This window comes from Cryptomeria japonica, chromosome 1 (genome assembly GCF_030272615.1).
Source record: "Cryptomeria japonica chromosome 1, Sugi_1.0, whole genome shotgun sequence".
NCBI lineage: Eukaryota > Viridiplantae > Streptophyta > Pinopsida > Cupressales > Cupressaceae > Cryptomeria > Cryptomeria japonica.
The window spans coordinates 572,008,421-572,027,348 of NC_081405.1; the positions used below are offsets into that span (position 1 = coordinate 572,008,421).

The 18,928-nt window shown below is 38.4% G+C and overlaps 1 protein-coding gene across 2 annotated transcripts in view; it reads left to right on the forward strand.

The window, feature by feature from the left end:
• The first annotated feature begins 2,784 nt into the window (after positions 1-2,784).
• LOC131050173 (conserved oligomeric Golgi complex subunit 7) overlaps positions 2,785-18,928 on the forward strand; it is a 97,446-nt gene continuing 81,302 nt past the window's right edge. The window contains exons 1-5 of one of the 2 annotated variants that reach the window (XM_057984358.2): positions 2,785-3,372; positions 16,485-16,574; positions 16,705-16,824; positions 16,963-17,064; positions 17,286-17,575. In XM_057984358.2, the coding sequence (XP_057840341.2) occupies positions 3,088-3,372; positions 16,485-16,574; positions 16,705-16,824; positions 16,963-17,064; positions 17,286-17,575 (887 nt within the window). In that variant the 5' untranslated portion in view covers positions 2,785-3,087. The remainder of the gene's footprint in view (positions 3,373-16,484; positions 16,575-16,704; positions 16,825-16,962; positions 17,065-17,285; positions 17,576-18,928) is intronic. The other variant, XM_057984357.2, reaches the window with a different exon arrangement.

Sequence of the window (18,928 nt, forward strand, 5' to 3'; positions counted from 1 at the left end):
AACCTTGTGGAACTGTTATAAATTATTCCAATAGGATTGTCTAATTGAAAAATATCAATTTGACATATGTTAAATGTCTTTATCAAGAATAAGTGGAATTTACTTTAAACTAAACATTGAGATTTGTGTATAATTATTATAAGCTTTCCAACAAATCATTTTTACAATTATAAGAGGGAATTAGACTCCAAGAATTCAATTTTTTGCATAGAACAATTATGGGTGAAACAAATATCCAACATAACAAATTTATAAGTCTTATCATTATGTGATACAACAATGCATCAAGTTGGATGATTTTGCTTCTTATTACAAAAATATTTTATCTACTTAATTAGTAAAGAGCTAGTTAAAACAAACAAAAAGATTGAACATTACTATAGTCGACATGTAAGGAAATAGTGATGCATTACTCCTAGAGGTGCTCTAACGAGAATCTTTAAAATTTTGAAAGAAAAAATGATAGGTTAGGGTTTCACATAATTGTTCCAAAGACGATTCCCATTTAAATTTCTAATAGATCAAAGAGATCCTACTTTTTAATTGTACCCAAACATCTTAACCTCAAAAATTCCACATATTTACATCTAGTTCAAAACTTGGAGCTTAAGTGAAGCACATGATTGAACAACCAAAATCATCTGCTACAATAACTAAAGTGAAGTGAAACAATACAAAAAAAATTAGATGGCGAGAGAAAAAACCAATTTTGTATTTTTTCCACCACTTGAATAGAGTGGCAAATCAAAGCAGATTTAATGGATAGAAAAATCTATTGTATTCTAGATTCACCGCACATGCTCATCATGAGGTATCAAGAAGAAAATATGAAAGTAAGGGTGAGAAACATGCATTATTTAGATTAAAAACCATTGATAACCATCATCCATGTCCCATGTTGGAGTAACGTTCAAATAATGTACCCCTTTGACTTGTTGCTTCAAGCCCCACCTCTCTCCTTTAGTGAGTCGACTTAATTTTTTGATAATATTTTTGTAGCTTTAGATGATATTTTTGCAGCCTATATTAACTACGTCATAAGATAACCTTGTACTTCAACAACGTAGTTTTCCTACAAGCACTACATAAAGACTATAATATTTTTTCGATACATTAATTTGGCACTAAGGGGGCCATACTCAAAATACATAAACAAATTTACATCAACAACAAGCCAAAAAAGCCAAAAAGTGATTGCATTGCATAAAATATCCACTCCATCAAACCAATATTATCCACCACCTCCTCCATTATTTCTAGTCTTGTTGATGCCATAGGGAGGGCCAAGGTTATAGGTTTGCCCACCACCCTCAAGGCACTCATAATCTCCTTAGGAGCATAATGTTTCTGCTCACTTGCAACTGTCAATTGTCTTCTTCTTCATCCATTTTGCCAGATTAAAAGGGGTATCCATGGGCCATTCATAAGGGAGGGTGAGCCATGACCAAACCCCTTCAACTAAGCAAATCTTGAGCCAAGTGACTACCATGTCAAGTCAATATTGCATATCCACGCATCATGTTGCCCTCACCAACTTCTACATTAATCATGAGCCTATAGTAACAAGACTCTGAAAAGAGAAGCAATATCAATGTTAACCCTAAATTGGTAAGTTGAGGATAGGAAGATCATCCCTAGGATCCCCTTAATGGCCCCCATCACCTCCAACTTCATGATATTGAAAATCTTTGTCTAACACGGGTTCTTCACCCATCCATGGAATGCTATCTACCTCTATGTAGGTCCTAAGAAAATTGACATGTCCATTGCAAGTAATGCCTTCTCTTGACTCCTCAAGGTAGTTAAAGCCATTTATTGCCACGACGTCTATCCCTATTTAAAGACTCCCTCACCTCAAAAATAAATGCCCTGTCATTGGATGCCTTCTCCACTATTCTGATCTCATCATGGCAGACCCAAGACGGTCCATCATCATATCAATTGACACATTTGCTAGCCTGTTTGCTTCCATGTTTCCCTCTCAGAATATGTGAGAGAGTTTGAAATCATCCAATTAGGACAATTCTTGCCAAATCCATGGTGGGAGCTTTTTTAGCTTATAATTTGGTGAATCCTTGCACCAAATTGCATTAATAGTATCATCGAGTCTTCTTCTAGGCAAAGTCTCTTGAACCCCATTCTAATGCATAGGGGATCCCAATCTAAGCTAATTTTATTTCTACTTCAGTATTCTTTCTCATTGGTAATTTTTCAACTTTGATTGCTAAGATACTTCCCTTGTGGTTTCTAAGAACACAAATTACCCTTGACGGGTCTAAATTTCCTCTGGAAGCCCATCAAAGTTTACATTGATCCAACCCTCATCCAATTGGCTCCATTGGACATTTACTCTTAGGTTAGTGGAGGGATCAACTTGACTAGTCCCATAAACCGGGGTGTAAACACTGTAATATTACATATTATAAATTATGTAATTTTTGCTCAAAATTTTAATTTTGTTTGATGATTGATTGAACTAGTAAAAATAATAAAATTAATATAATTTAATGTTTTACAATGACTATTTACAATATGAACCAATAATAATAATAATTTTTTTAAAAAAAATAAAAAATTATTAAATAAGAAAATTAAAAAAAAATTATAAAATTTTTCCTCTCAAATTTCTATTCTATATGATGGTTGAACCGCTGAAAATAATTAAGCAACAATTGCTATATAACCTTAAAAAACACAATATTTAAATAAAAATACTATTTTAATTTATAAGTTAAATTATGATCTCCCTAAAGCTAACTCAACCCACTAAACAATCCAATTAGTATTTTGGAAGAAGAAAGGAGGTCTCGCGTGCACCATAATCACCCGGACTAATTTAAAAGAGAAAGGAAACATACAATGCCGTATGAGCAGTAGCAGAGGGATCTATACGCTTGAACACAACAGTTGGATGCGACTGGCACAAGAGAACTCGTTTGGATGGTACAAGAATGACTACCGATTCTTTACAGAAATCAAAATGTGCAGACTACCCTGCATAATATGATCCCTGCACATCTGGCTCTGGTAAATGAGTATAAATCTTAAGGAGAGAGCGGCTCGACGTGAATTGAAATTTAAGGCAAGATGATGGTGGACTTGAGCAGCTTCTCAGACGGGAAATTCGATGCAAAGAAGTGGATAAATGGAGCGTGCAAGGCGCGGCATCCGGAAGAAGCGGTTGAAAAGTATCTAGGAGATTTGGAGATGAAATTGCAGGCTGCGTCGGAAGAAATTGCGGCTTCGTTGGACGAACAGAGCGCTTCTTCACTGCTGAGGGTGCCACGCGCATCGAGGGATGTTATTCGCCTCAGGGACGACGCCCTTGTTCTGAGATCTGCCGTTTCTGGAATCCTTAACAAGCTCAAAAAGGTTCCTACATTTTCTTTTAAATAAATGTAGATTTGAAAATTTCTCATTTCAAAAGATTGTTGAATGTACGCCAATGACATGCCATATTTTTGGATGCTTCTTGTTGTAGCCCCTTATCAGCTGTGCAAAGGTTATATTTTCAATTTCTGTTAGCTCATTTGTCTGAGTATAGAATGGTGTACGTTTCTTGATTTTTTGTTATCCATCTTATTTCACGGTGGTCTAAAACTACTCCGAGAGTCATGAATCCCCGTTCGATGCAATAGGCTTAAGTAAACAAAAATGTACCCAAACAAAAATAAAGAATTACTCAGTAACTTGATGCCCTTTCATTGTCTTCTTACATAGATTTAAACCACACAGCTTGCTAAATGTATCTAGATTCTACAATAACATACAAGTAGCGATGTCCATGCCTCGACAAAGGCATACCTCCCACAATCTCTATACAGATGCTTTTCCATGGTCTAGCAGGCATAGGTAGAGCCGGAGCCCTGTGTGATCCTTCTTTTCTAACCTTAGGCTTGTTTGTGCAATATAATTTACATTCATCTTAGATTTTGAGACCATACGCACGCTTTTGCAAACGAGTCACGGTTTACCCAACGTCAAAATGGCCTGAAACTTATGAATTGTGTGCTTCCCTCATAATTAGAAGTCGTTCCCCTTGTGACACTATAGTTTGTTCACCCTGTCTAGTAGTTCATCTTTGAGTTAGAAATCAGTATTGTCTTCAACACCTTGTCCGTTTTCTTCAAATGTTGGTATGTGCCTCGAATATTTCGATCGTTAGCACATGCTTCCTCATGAGCTCTTTTTATGAAAGGCCCAAGTTGAGAAACTGTTGTCTAAGAAAAAAATAAATTTGAAATTCGCTTTGTAATTGGTGGCATAGGCATCATATTTGCCATAATATTTGTATTTGATCACTAAATAGAACTGTTGAAGAAATCTCATTGAATTGTAGCATCTCAATTTTTTTTGTTCTCATTAATATTGTTGCCTTACCCAACAAGTAACGTTTCATTGTTTTCATTTCTTAATTTCTTGTACAAGTACATATATTTCATTGTCATGAATAGGGTATTCTCCTATCAAGTTTACAAAACACCTCTGGATGATAATAGATTGGCCTACGTTGTTGCAATAAATCTGTCCCCGTGGCATACTCACTTACATCTGTTTTGTCTTAAAATGAGAGCAGTAAATTAGGAAGAGTAAGCACTGTGCATGGCTGATTTTACACTTCAAAGAATCAAAAGCTCATATGTACCTTACCCCAATATAATATCTTACTACTCGTTGCAATATCATACTATCTTAGTACTTGTTGCAATCATATATTATCTTACCAGTTGTTGCAATAATATATTTCTTACCCTGATATGCTATCTTACTATTTTAAAGAATCAGAAGCACCATATTTACCTTACCCCACTATACTATCTCGCTTGTTGTTGCAATGGCATGCAAAGGTATTGCTATTGTGGATAAAAAGGAATGAATTTCTTCCTGTACCAAACTGCATCAATTAAAGCTCTTCATTCCTACAACACTCATTATATGGGCCAATTAGTAATAGTCTTAACTTTAGTTGGAACAATTTGTAAATGGTCTCCAATCTCATGCCCAAGGATACAATCTGAGATAAAGAATCAATTATGCGATATAAGTAAAGTGAATCTACGGGACCAACCGAGTATTAACAATGGCAGTCACCAATAAACTCAACAATTCACCAAGTGACAGCCTAAGGAAACATTGAAAATAATTAACAATTGTCAGAAATTCACTAGGTAGGTGAAAAGCGTTCATGTTAGATATTCATTTCATCATTTCCAATGGGCACAAACCCCAAAAACACCATGTGCAGGCAGGAACCCAGTTAATCTTTCAAAATTAGCACCATTCCAACTTCATACTCTAGAGTCTAGACCATGGGTCCCAACCCAGCTTCACATTACAAATCATGAGCTCCAACTCAAATAACTTCCTCCTTTACAAATGGCCACTAGCTAGGATTTTTCCTCTCCTTTGCAACTCGCATTAGGCAGCTCTTACAGGAATACATCTGCACAACAACCCAAGAGGCTAAATTAATGAATGGGCAACAACTTAAAATGTGGATGCACAACCTTTTTGCAAGGCATTGTCAAATATCTCCTGCAGTTGTAGGACTAAGAATGCAAGGAATATTGACAAACAATTGGCTGTCAACCTGTGTGTTATGTGGATTCTAGACTGCAGGATAACTTGGGTGTCATGCTGTTTGACTGTTACAGAGTTTCAGACTTGTTTTGGAGGCATCAACCACAAGTTTTTCATCAAAGTGTGACTTGCAAACAACCACTAAACAATAGTATAACCCACTTGGATGATTGTGCAGCTAGTTTTCAACATAACTACACAAATTTGAATACTAAATCACACACCTACAGCTGACTGGAATTTTATCAAATAGTTGGCATGAAACCATAAGACAATGAGCAAATGATATGCAAACTTTTACTCCTTTATTTATGAGTCAAATGTGCTCTTTACAATGACCAAACCAATGCCCAAACACTTAGCAATTATCAATGATTTACTCAGAAAATCTGAAGATACATGACAGCCATGGACACATGCATATAACTGATGAATACAAGGAAATTTGATGCCAAAGGAACCTGATATGAATTGCCTAGCCTTGAGATTGAAGATGCAATCAATATCCCAATTTTTGGAGCCTCCCTTGAGCCAAATCTACCTTCCCTGCAAATCGCCCCTGCTGCAACTAGAATGGTCTGATAACAATTAATTTCCAGCTCCAATGACTCTTTTGATTCACTGAACCTTATCGCTGATCTTCTCCAACAACAGCACTGTCCCCAATTGCCAAGTTCGATGCTTAAATAGGTAGATAGGAGCAAAATCGTGGGTAATGGAGGTCTGATTCGAACTTGTTCTCAGACCTGATTTGACCCCTGCAATCTTCTTATTTTTTTCCCAAATGCTTCTGAGTGAATCGCCTTATGCCTCCAATGTTAGCGCTGTCCTCAAATGAAGGTCTTACTGCTTCAACAAGGTGATATTAGCAAAGTGGTGGGAATGAAGGATAGAGCTTGATTTGTTTCAGACCTGCTACACAACCAGCTATCTCCCAATTCCTCCTTCAATCGGTCTTCAAGGAAAATCGCCTATCCTTCCCAATAGGAATTGATGCACAAATATGATAAATATGGATGGACTGAAAAACCACAAAGTCTACCATGAGATGCACAAGAAACTCATTGAGCACAATGTAAAGGACTGAAATTATCCTCCACTCTCAGCTGCAACCCCTCGGAGGATCTCTCACCACCTCAGTTATGCAAATCATAGGGAGGTTTCGTTCCCAATGATCAAGTCTGCAGAAACCCTTGGCTCCACAAGTCTACACAAGAGAAGATATCAAAACAACCAATGATCAATAATGAACCAACCCCCTCTATTTATTCTTTTCTACTACAATCGATTGGTTCCTTCTAGAAGATTCTTCTCTAACAACTCATATTCCTTTATTACACTTTAATTAATTTTATTGCACTTTTTAAAATATTATTACATTATAATTAAAGTGCATATGTGACATCATACGTGTAATCTCCTTATCTCACCATAGAATCATGTAGACATAAAATGTGAAGCCACTAATATCTGCCAAATTGACCCCCTAATCAATCTCTTTGGCCTACGAGGGTCAAATGATAGGCCAACCTCGTGAATATCTGCGAACTAAGGAGAAGGGGACATTACAGTCCGCTGTCCCTGAAATTGCTTGTCCTCAAGCAATCTCAATGCTGGATGCTTCATCATATCATCTCTCTCCCATGTAGCATCCTCAGCCGACAAATCTCTCCACTTCACCAAATATTCCTTGATGACTCTGTTTCTCAATCTACGCTCCCTGGAATCAATGATGGCCTCAGGTACTAATATCAATTTCCCCTCTTCATCAAGAGGAGGTAGCACTGTGGAAGGAGTAATATGGCGTCCCATCGCCTTTTTAAGGTGTGAAACATGAAAAACATTATGCACCTTTGCATCTGCCGGCAGCTCTAGCTCATAGGCCACCTCTCCAACCCGCCTGACAATCTTGAATGGCCCATAATAACGCGGCTTGAACTTCTCTGCGCCACTTTTCTTAAGGGTGGATTGCTTGTATGGCTGCAACATCAAGCACACCATATCACCTACATCGAATGATCGCTCAACTCTCTTCTGGTTTGCATATTGTTTTTGCTGGTTTTGTGCCTTCTGTATGTTCTCCTTTAGTGACCTCACAATGTCCCGACTCTCTCTTGAAGATCCCTGGTACTCAACACTCTACTATCACTCAGCAACAAATCTAGAAAGTTGGGCGCATCATACCCATACAAATCCATGGATGGTGTCATGTGGATGGACATGTGATAAGTAGTACTATAACAATACTCACATAGATGCAACCACTTCACCCATGCCCGCTGCTGTCCGGCTATATAATTCCAGAGGTAACCTTCCACCCACTTGTTTACATTCTGTGTCTGACCATTAGTCTGTGGGTGGTAGCTTGTACTAGGAGTGAGCTCGGTACCACTAAGTCTGAACAACTCTTGCCAAAAGTTACTCATGAATCTGCTGTCCCTGTCGCTGACTATTGTCCAAGGTAACCCATGAAGTCTGAAAACCTCTCGAAAGAAAATATCTGCAACCTGCATTGCTGAATAAGTAGCCGAGATTGGAAAGAAATGGGCAAAATTCGTAAGCCAATCAACAACCACATAAATGCAATCATTGCCGTGAACTCTAGGCAATCCAGTAATGAAATCCATCGATAAACATTCCCACTTCCTATCAGGAATGGGAAGTGGCTGGAGAAGTCCTGCTGGATAAGTATGTTCCTGCTTGTTTTGTTGACAAACAGGACACTCTTTGACATATTGAAGAACATCGGATTTGAGCCCTTTCCAAGTGAATCGTTCTCTGACCTTCTTATATGTCTTGTAATAAACGAGATTTCCTGCCATGGGAGAATTGTGTAAGGCTCTCAAAATCCCGTTCTTCATCTTTGATCCTGGTACAAGAAATATCCTCCCTTTGTAAATGATGAGATCATTTACAATGGAGTACCTGCTGTCCTGTACTGTACCATCCATGATGCTAGAGGCCCACGAATCCTTAGCATATTCTGCTGAAATCAAATGCCTCCAATCCTCCGTAATCTCAATCATAGCGCTCAAATGTGGCCTACAAGACAATGCATCAGCAACAATATTATTTTTCCCTTTGACATAGGTGATGTCAAAGTCATACGCCTGCAGCTTATTAACCCACTTCCGTTGGCGATCATTCAAATCACAGTGCCCAAGGAAATGTCTCAAGCTTTTGTGATCCGTTTTGATGCTGAATTTAGAGCCCACCAAGTACTGCTTGAACTTGGCCAATGCGTGCATTATGGCCAACATCTCCTTATCGTATATACTGTAGGTCCACTCAGGCCCCCTCAATTTCCTGCTCTCATAAGCAATGGGGTGCTTATCTTGCATGAGGACTGCACCAATTCCCTCTCCTGATGCATCGCATTGAAGCTCAAATGGCCTAGAAAAATCTGGTACAGCCAATACTGGACATGTGGTCATCAATTGTTTGAATTTCTCAAAACACTTCTATGCCTGATAAGTCCAAACGAAAGCCACCTTCTTCGTCAAATTTGTCAATGGTGTTGCCTGCTGAGAAGAACCCTTGACGAAGCGCCTGTAAAAACCACATAAACCCATGAAACCTCTAAGCTGCGTAAGATTCTCTGGAGTAGGCCAATCTATAATAGCCCGGACTTTGTCTGAATCCATTCGCACCTCCTCAGCATTGACAATGTGTCCAAGATCTGATAGTTATGTCAAACCCAATGCACACTTGGACTCCCTCTTTAAAATACCCAACACTTCATCCAAATGGGCTAGATGCTCCTGCCATGTTCTACTATATACCAAAATATTATCGAAAAATACAAGGACATATCTCCTCAACTGATGCTGGAATACCTGATTCATAGTGGACTGAAAGGTAGCTGACGCATTGGTTAAGCCGAAGGGCATAACCAAGAATTCAAAATGTCCACAGTGGCACCGAAAAGCTGTCTTTTCTATTTCTTGCTCCCTCACCCAAATTTGATGATATCTTGACTTTAAATCAATCTTTGAGAAGAAGCAAGCTCCATGTAATTCATCGATCAGCTCATCAATGCGTGGAATGGGGTATCGGTTCTTGATGGTCCTCTTATTCAAAGCTCGGTAGTCTATGCACATTCGAAGAGTACCATCTTTTTTCTTTACCAACACCACCGATGAAGCAAAAGGAGACTTACTTGGACGAATGTGGCCCATGTCCAGCAACTCCTTAATTGTTTTCTCAATTATATCCCTCATTTTCTTTGGATGCTTGTAGGGTGTAATCATGACGGTTTTGGCACCCTCCTCGAGCTCAATAATATGCTCAATCCCCCTATCAGGAGGTCTACCTGGTGGAATAGCACTAAACACCTTGGGGTGTTTAGTCAACAAGTCCTGTATATTGGGTGCATGATCAACCTTCTGCTGCTCCAATTGTGTAGGCATTATTCTACATTCTGCTGCCCACTCTAGCTGGTCATGGCGAATTAATCTCTCCATCCTCCTGAAGGAGATCATCCGCAAGCTTGTATCTGTTATTGCCTTGAGCACATGTTTTTTCTCATTTGCTTCAAATCGCAGCTCCATATTTTTCACATTAAGTGTAAGCTCCTCAATAGCATGAATCTATGTCATACCAAACACCACATCCATGTCTCCCATATTGACTACATAGAAGTCAGCCTTAAATTCATAATCACTCAAGCGCATAGGGAGATCGGTAATCATCTTGTTACAAGTGAGTGCAAAACCATCGGCTACTCTAACTCGAACTCCCTCAAACTCCTGTGTCTGAATCCCACGCCTTGCTACCAACTTCTCATCAATGAAATTATGCGTTGCACCTGTATCAAAAAGGGTGATGACACGCTGCCCTGCTATAACTCCCCGCATTCTGAAAGAGCCTTCACGATGTAAGGAAGTAATGCACATGGTAGTCCTCTTAACTTCTGATTCATTTTCTGACACTTCTGAAGCTTTTTCTGACTCTATCCTCATGGTCAGTGTGCTGGTCTAAAAAATCAGAATTATCATCATGCTCATAAATCCATTCCATTTGCTTGGCCTTGGCCTTAGGCCTCAAGGGACATTCATACCCAGGAGCATAAGGTGCCTTACACCAAAAACATAATTTTTTTCTCCTCAAATCATTCAAACTCTCTTGATTCTTGCCCATAGAAAATTTATTCTTGAAATCTGATTTCTCCGGTTTCTTATGAGGAAATTTGCTATCTTTGTTTGAAGAGAACTTAGATGGGAACTTGCTTCTAGGTGCTGCAAGCTCCATGCTGTGTGCCTTTTTCATGGCCTCCAACAAGGTGGGCGGGTCAAATGCCTTAACCCAACCTCTCAAGGGCTCCAACAATCCTTCCATAAATAATATGACTGACCTCCTCTCTGAAATGCTAGGCTCCATCTCTGCAAGTCTTTGGAATTCACTGATATAAGTTTCCAAATTACCCACCTGTTTCAGCTGTGCCAACTCTCTGAAGTACACTCCGGGTCTTTGCAATCAAATCGCTCTATCAACCTGTTAGTGAACTCTGCATAAGTGGGAATGTGATTATGACCGAGAGTGATCAAACTGTGATACCACCACTCATGAGCAGCACCCTCCAAATGTAGTGTGGCGAATCTGATGGCATCCTCTTCAAGCATCGGTCTCAATGTCAGGTGGTTATCTAGCTTCTGTACCCATGCTCTTGCTGTACACTTGTCACTCCCATCAAAATATGGCATGGTAATCTTACCAAGAGTATGCTGATAATCAGTTCGTGCTGGAGTGTGATATTCATTTCTTCCGCCATTTCTCCTACTCCTTTGGTTCATGAACTGATCAAATGTCCATTGATCTCTCAAATCAGGAGGTAAGGTGGTATATTCTAAATATGCCTGCTGTGCTTCATTTGCATAAGGTACAGGGGCAGCAAGATGTGGTTGTTCTCGTGGAGTAAAGGTGGGAAAGAGGGGTGTAGAGGCTGATCCTCTAGTGAAGGCATCACACTGATTGACTGTCCTATCCCTTCCAATACCTTCCACATCATTGTTGCTACTACTCCCACGAACACCACTATTTTCCCCCAAATTGTTTTGATGATTTTGGTTTTGATCAGGTTGCTGATTATTGTGTGTTTGCTCCATTTTTCCTAGGAGGCGTGACATCATATCGATCATGGTGTCAAACTTCCTTTTGATCCTTGCATCCTTGTCATCTTCTGCCATGTTTGGGGCTGCCCTATTGTTTTCTCTTTCTCTCAGAGCTTCTTAAAATGTATCAACTTTAGGTACCTGTGGGTTTTGATACTGCTGCCTTCTTTGTTCCTTGTTATAATATCTGATATCCCTTTTACTCATCTAACAACTTCATCAAAATAAATCACAGGATGGCAGGATCTTGGCTCTGATACCACTGAAATATCCCCTGCAGTTGTAGGACTAAGAATGCAAGGAATATTGACAAACAATTGGCTGTCAACCTGTGTGTTTATGCGGATTCTAGACTGTAGGTTAACTTGCGTGTTATGCTGTTTGACTGTTACAAAGTTTCAGACTTGTTTTGGAGGCATCAACCACAAGTTTTTCATCAAAGTGTGACTTGCAAACAACCACTAAACAATAGTATAACCCACTAGGATGATTGTGCAGCTAGTTTTCAACGTAATTACACAAATTTGAATACTAAATCACACACCTACAGCTGACTAGAATTTTATCAACAGTTGGCATGAAACCATAAGACAATGAGCAAATGATATGCAAACTTTTACTCCTTTATTTATGAGTCAAATGTGCTCTTTACAATGACCAAACCAATGCCCAAACACTTAGCAATTATCAATGATTTACTCAGAAAATCTGAAGATACATGACAGCCATGGACACATGCATATAACTGATTAATACAAGGAAATATGATGCCAAAGGAACCTGATATGAATTGCCTAGCCTTGAGATTGAAGAAGCAATCAATATCCCAATTTTTGGAGCCTCCCTTGAGCCAAATTGACCTTCTCTGCAAATCGCCCCTGCTGCAACTAGAATGGTCTGATAACAATTAATTTCCAGCTCCAATGACTCCTTTGATTCACTGAACCTTATCGCTGATCTTCTCCAACAACAACAGTGTCCCCATTTGCCAAGTTCGATGCTTAAATAGGTAGATAGGAGCAAAATCGTGGGTAATGGAGGTCTGATTCGAACTTGTTCTCAGACCTGATTTGACCCCCACAATCTTCTTATTTCTTTCCCAAATGCTTCTAAGTGAATTGCCTTATGCCTCTAATGTTAGCACTGTCCTCAAATGAAGGTCGTACTGCTTCAACAAGGTGATATTAGCAAAGTCGTGGGAATGAAGGATAGAGCTCGATTTGTTTCAGATCTGCTACACAACCAGCTATCTCCCAATTCCTCCTTCAATTGGTCTTCAAGGAAAATCGCCTATCCTTCCCAATAGGAATCGATGCACAAATATGATAAATATGGATGGATTGAAAAACCACAAAGTCTACCATGAGATGCACAAGAAACTTATTGAGCACAATGTGAAGGACTGAAATTATCCTCCACTCTCATCTGCAACCCCTTGGAGGATCTCTCACCACCTCAGTTATGCAAATCATAGGGAGGTTTCGTTCTCAATGATCAAGTCTGCAGAAACCCTTGGCTCCACAAGTCTACACAAGAGAAGATATCAAAACAACCAATGATCAATAATGAACCAAGCCCCTCTATTTATTCTTTTGTCCTCCAATCCATTGGTTCCTTCTAGAAGATTCTTCTCTAACAACTCATATTCCTTTATTACACTTTAATTAATTTAATTGCACTTTTTAAAATATTATTGCATTAAAATTAAAGTGCATATGTGACATCATACGTGTAATCTCCTTGTCTCACCATAGAATCATGTAGACATAAAATGTGAAGCCACTAATATCTGCCAAATCGACCCCCTAATCAATCTCTTTGGCCTACGAGGGTCAAATGATAGGCCAACCTCGTGAATATCTGCGAACTAAGGAGAAGTGGACATTCCACATTGACCCAATATCCATTGAGCAACAGTTGGTAGTGGCTTGGTTAGTTGTGCAACAACCAGGCAAAAAAATGCGGGCAACAACCCAATAATTTGTGGCATCAACCACGATCCTAGGCTACAATCAAGGAAATTTGAGGCACTAACCTCATTGCCAGGCAACCAGCCAGATTGACTGAGGTACCAATCTACAGCCTTGGACTTAGCTGACTTGGCCTTAGCTGATCGTATTTTTCTTCCCCTATGTCATGAATAGCCTTGAGGAACTTAAATCCCCTTTTATCAGAATCTATAGAATCCTCCCATTTCCTTCGTTCTCATTAGTCCTCCCTTCATACATCACAAAATCGATTCCTGTATTTTACAAAATCAAGCAATAGACAGAAAAGCATCATAGAGCTGCAACTCTCAAACCAAGAGTCTATGGAGAAAAAATGTAAATCAAATAATTCGTCAAGGCCCTTTCAAATCTTAGACTTCAACATTATCAAAACATCTTAAATTATTAAATCATTTGACATCAAATTCTCACCTACATACATCCAAAAAGGCAAATCTCAAACTGCAAAACACCATTCAAGACAAAAACAAAGAGACAAACCACAAAGCCATAAAATTAGAATCCAAAAACATAGTTCCAGTCAAGAAATAAGTATCATTCTCCTGGCCAACAGCTCTAGCATTGGGTTAGGACAAGGTTAATTAGGTTAAATGGTTATCTGAGAAAACTCCCTTCATGCATACTTAGCGGACACCTCTTTGGATTTCTTTACTGGGATTCCTAGCCTTTGGCTAACCTTTTTTTTAACCTTTGTTTCTCCTTATCCTATAGCATTTGCTCTGTCACATTTTCATAGACACTTGGTGCTCCTTTACCGACCAACCCATTTGTGCATTCATTCTCTGGCTTAATTTTTCTAGAATGGCTTTCTGGTGTTTTCACCATTCTGTTGTCCTTGAGCTCGTTTGATCTTGTCAAACTCTGCAATTTGGTTCCCCTGTTCTGGTTTCCTTTTCTGGGTTTGCAATACATGTGTCTATCTGTGGATTATCCATGGAGTCCTCCTGGCTTTCATCAGGATTTCCACTTAACTCCATTGATCATTCTCCTCTTTTGAGTTTTTCCTGGTTTAATTCTTTCCTCTGGGTGTTGATGTGCAAACGGGGTTGGTGCTGGTACTCCCTGTTGATTTCTTGTGGGCATTTTATTGCGTTGGGGTCTGTGCCTCCCTAATGTCGACCCATTGTGCTCTGCACTGATGACTTGTCCTATGTTTCACTACCACCTGAGGCATTGCCAACTATTGGAGTGTAGGTTGGTCATATAAATCCTGGGGATCCATTATGTGGTAACACTCTGATTTACCTGTACTTCCTATTTCATCACTACACATGGCAAAATCTACTCAACCCTTTCTCTGTGAAGGTTTTAAAATATTAAGGTTAACGGTTGGGTTTATATTCAGTGTATTGCTTTGTTAACTGTCTCCCACTTTTACTGTGCTAGCTGCTATTCCCTTGTGCATGGAAAGTCAGTTTGACTTTGTTCATGCCATTTTTGATACTGGAACTGACTTACTGCCAGGTCAACTTTGTTCCCTCTTCATCAAACTGAGCATCCGCCCTTCACTAAGCATGGCATCTTCAACCCTTTCCATTCAAAATCATCTTTGAAATAAAATTGTAAACACAGTCCACAGAGTCCTCTCCCAAGAGATTCTTTGTTGGATGATATGCACATCAATTCAAATAGAATCACAGAATTTTTGGATAATATATGCAAAATACTATCATCAGAGTATACAAGAGAGGGGGTGAATGCATAATTCATTGGTACACAAATTTAGATTGGGCAGGATATCTTGATGACATAAGTTCTGCTTTGGTTTATGTCATAATACTGGCATATAGGTTGATGTTGTGGGCCTCCAAGAAGCTTATTATTGTTTCGGAATCAATAACGGATGCAAATTACATTGGATTCACTCAAGCATGGAAGTGAAGTTATGTGGTTATGCGAGATGCTAGATCTTATACATCTGACGAAAGGTGTGCTAACTATATATTATCACAATCAAAGTACTCTTCAGATCACCAAGATTCTGATCTTTCATGCAAGGATTGAGCAGATTGAGATCAAATATTACAAGGCTTGTGGAATCTTGGAGCTTCAGAAGATTTAGATTGGCTTTGTTGTGACAAAAGACCAAGTGGTAGATATCTTCCTCAAGCCATTGGTGGAGACTAGAGAATAAGTTCGTCAAGTTTTGGGAGTAGTTGTGTCTCAAAAAGCTTATAATGAAGGGGGACTGTCATCATGACGTTTTCTTGCCTTTGTACTGTTTGTGTTACATTGAATGTGTTTTAGATCCACCAATTTCAGATAAGGGTGGAAGGGGTGGATGCTGGAATGTTAATGATCACATTGTGAGGATTATGTCAACTGCATAACATAATGTTGTCATAGTACTTTGTGTGAACATTTAAAGGGTGTGCATTTATTTCACATTGGCTATGCCTCAAGGTCACTTGTTGTAATCATCAAGTTCTCAAATGAGTGATGTGTCAAATGTACCTAACATGCTTGTTTTGAAGTTTGTGTGTTTCTATTGTGCATCCTATCTTTAAAAAATGCAGGTATTTAGGTTTTGGTTAGTGTGCTTTTCTAACAGGTGGTCATTGTTTTTCTTTCGCTCCATTGTTAGGGGAAACCTCAATCAAAGTTAATTGATATTTTAAGTTGGGACAAAGTTTGAAGCATTGCCTCAAAATCATTCCTTACAGCTATAGCTTTGAATATTATATTCAAACATGTTGGATGCTCCTTGGAAAACTATATATTGGTAGTTCTGAGTGCCATTGATATCTTCTGAAGGCGACATGCCTCACATTTTTTTTGATGATAGGCAGAAGGATCATCAGCAGAATCTGTAGCAGCACTTGCTAGAGTGGATAGGGTCAAACAGCGTATGGAAGCAGCGTTTCAGACATTGAAGGTTTGTAGCTTACATTTTTATTTATTTTTTAATTTCTTTAAGTTTAGTTGAATATTTTCCTCTTAGTTTGATGTGGGAATGAAAACAAGATTATCAGCTACATTGTGACAATTTTTGGTAAGTAGAACAGGATGCTGCAGGTTTGACAAAGTTGAGTGCAAGTGTTGAAGATGTGTTTTCAAGTGGAGACCTTGCGCAGGCGGCAGAAACATTGGCTAATATGAGACATTGCTTGTCTGTTGTTGGTGAAGTATGTAATGGCCTCATTTTTCAAGAATTGAAATGATATCCATTGGCAAAAAAGTATGCATTAAAAAGTCAAAATAGGATTTGATTCAACATCTGGAATATCTCATGATTGATTGTCTTTAATGGTTTGCTTTTCCAGGTTTCAGAGTTTGCTAATGTAAAACGACAGTTGGAAGTTTTAGAAGATCGCTTGGAGGGAATGGTACAGCCCCGATTGGTGGATGCTCTTACTAACCGCAAGGTTATACGTAAAATCTATTTGTCCATGTTTAATTTGTAAAATATTCTGAACATATACAAGAAAATATTCAGCATGATCTTCACTTTGTTTTTGGGTATACTTGTTAAAATGTTCTGCTTTTGCAAATATAATTCATATGAGATGGAGATTGGTTTTGTCAGCTATAACTTTGTGAGCTTGAACATTTGAACAAATCATTTAGGCTGAACACTGTATTGCAGGTTGATTCTGCCCAAAGTTTACGGCACATCCTTATCCGTATTGGTCGATATAAATATCTAGAACAGCAATATACAAAGATACGCATGAAGCCTTTACGTCGTCTGTGGGAGGATTTTGATTCTGGCAAGGGAAACATGGTGATTGGCAAAGCTGGCAATGAGAAACAACTTGGAGATAGCCAGTCCACTACTATTGGTGCCATGAATAATGATACTCATATTTCATTCACTAGATGGTTACCTCAATTTTATGATGAGGTTCTTCTCAATCTTGATCAAGAATGGAAATGGTAGAGTTTTACTCCTTGAAAACCATTCTCTAATTAATTCAAAGAAAATGATGTAGTATTGCAAGCTTGGTTGTGGTTATTTTTTCAGTCTATGGTTGAGGATGCTTCTGTTACCGAGGTTTCAATCATGTTTGTTCTAAGTGAATGCTTGAAAGTTTACTTTCTTTTGTCAAAAGGGAAAAAGACAATTATATCGTGACACATCAAGCTAGACAGTTATCCACCATAAAAAATATCGTCTGATTAGAAAACATTCCAGTAGGGTTTAACACATTATCCATTATTTATACAATCTATAAAACCAAAGTTTATACATATTCATATTTTATACTTATGATATGGAGCATTAATGTCAGGAAACAATGTTGCTGGTTTGTGTTGGGGGTCCTGATTCGTTTCTTTTTCAAAATCAAAATGTTTGAGGTTAGACTTGCCTTGAACTCCTTAAAGATGCCATACCCAACTTTCTTTTACTAAGGCTTGGTTAATAGGAATTTAAAACTTGAAGACCAAATTGATTCAATCAGAAAGATTTGATTTCTGATGAAGATTATAAAGAGGTACTTGGGATGTGCTGTGTATTATAGAAGGGCACAGTAAGCAAAATTGTCCAAAGGCAAGCTTTTTTGAGATTCCTAATGTTTCAGACCAATCTTTGCAGGATTGCCTGTTTAATTTAGACATAAAGAATAAAAATGAGCAACACGGCTATCAAAATGAAAGATTGCTAGATACTAATATGCTTGTGAGTGAAGGATACAAAAATCCAAGGGAAAGGTCTCAGAACATTGAAAAGGAAGTAGTAGATGAACAATCATTTATACCAATGGTGCCATGTTATCAGTATAATGAATGGGGACATTTTGATGGATGCTCTGCACAAACTTTTAAGTTTTATTTCAACAAAGTACTCCATAGTTTAAGATATTATTGTTTAAGGAGAACCATGAGTTGCCAACTTTTCAACATGAATGTGGACTGATATACTGAAGTATACCATAGAATGTTACACTTGCCTATGAATGACGAGAGAGTCAGTACTCTATCCAGCCAGAAATGGGAATATATTTTTAAGGAATTCACTAATGGCACACCTTCTTCAGAAGGAAGAAACATAATTTTTTGTCATGCTAGATTGCCTAACTAGATACACATATATAATGGCAGTTGATTAACCATTTGAGATGTTAGACGTGGTGAAATGTTTTGTGGAAAATGTTCTGAAATGTATTTCTTGATGTAATGAGTAGTACTTCATCGTGTAGTACATGGGTGATATCTATAACCTCTTTATCAGAATAGAATATCTATATGCTCAGTAAAAATTTCTATCATTTCATGCATGGCAATAAA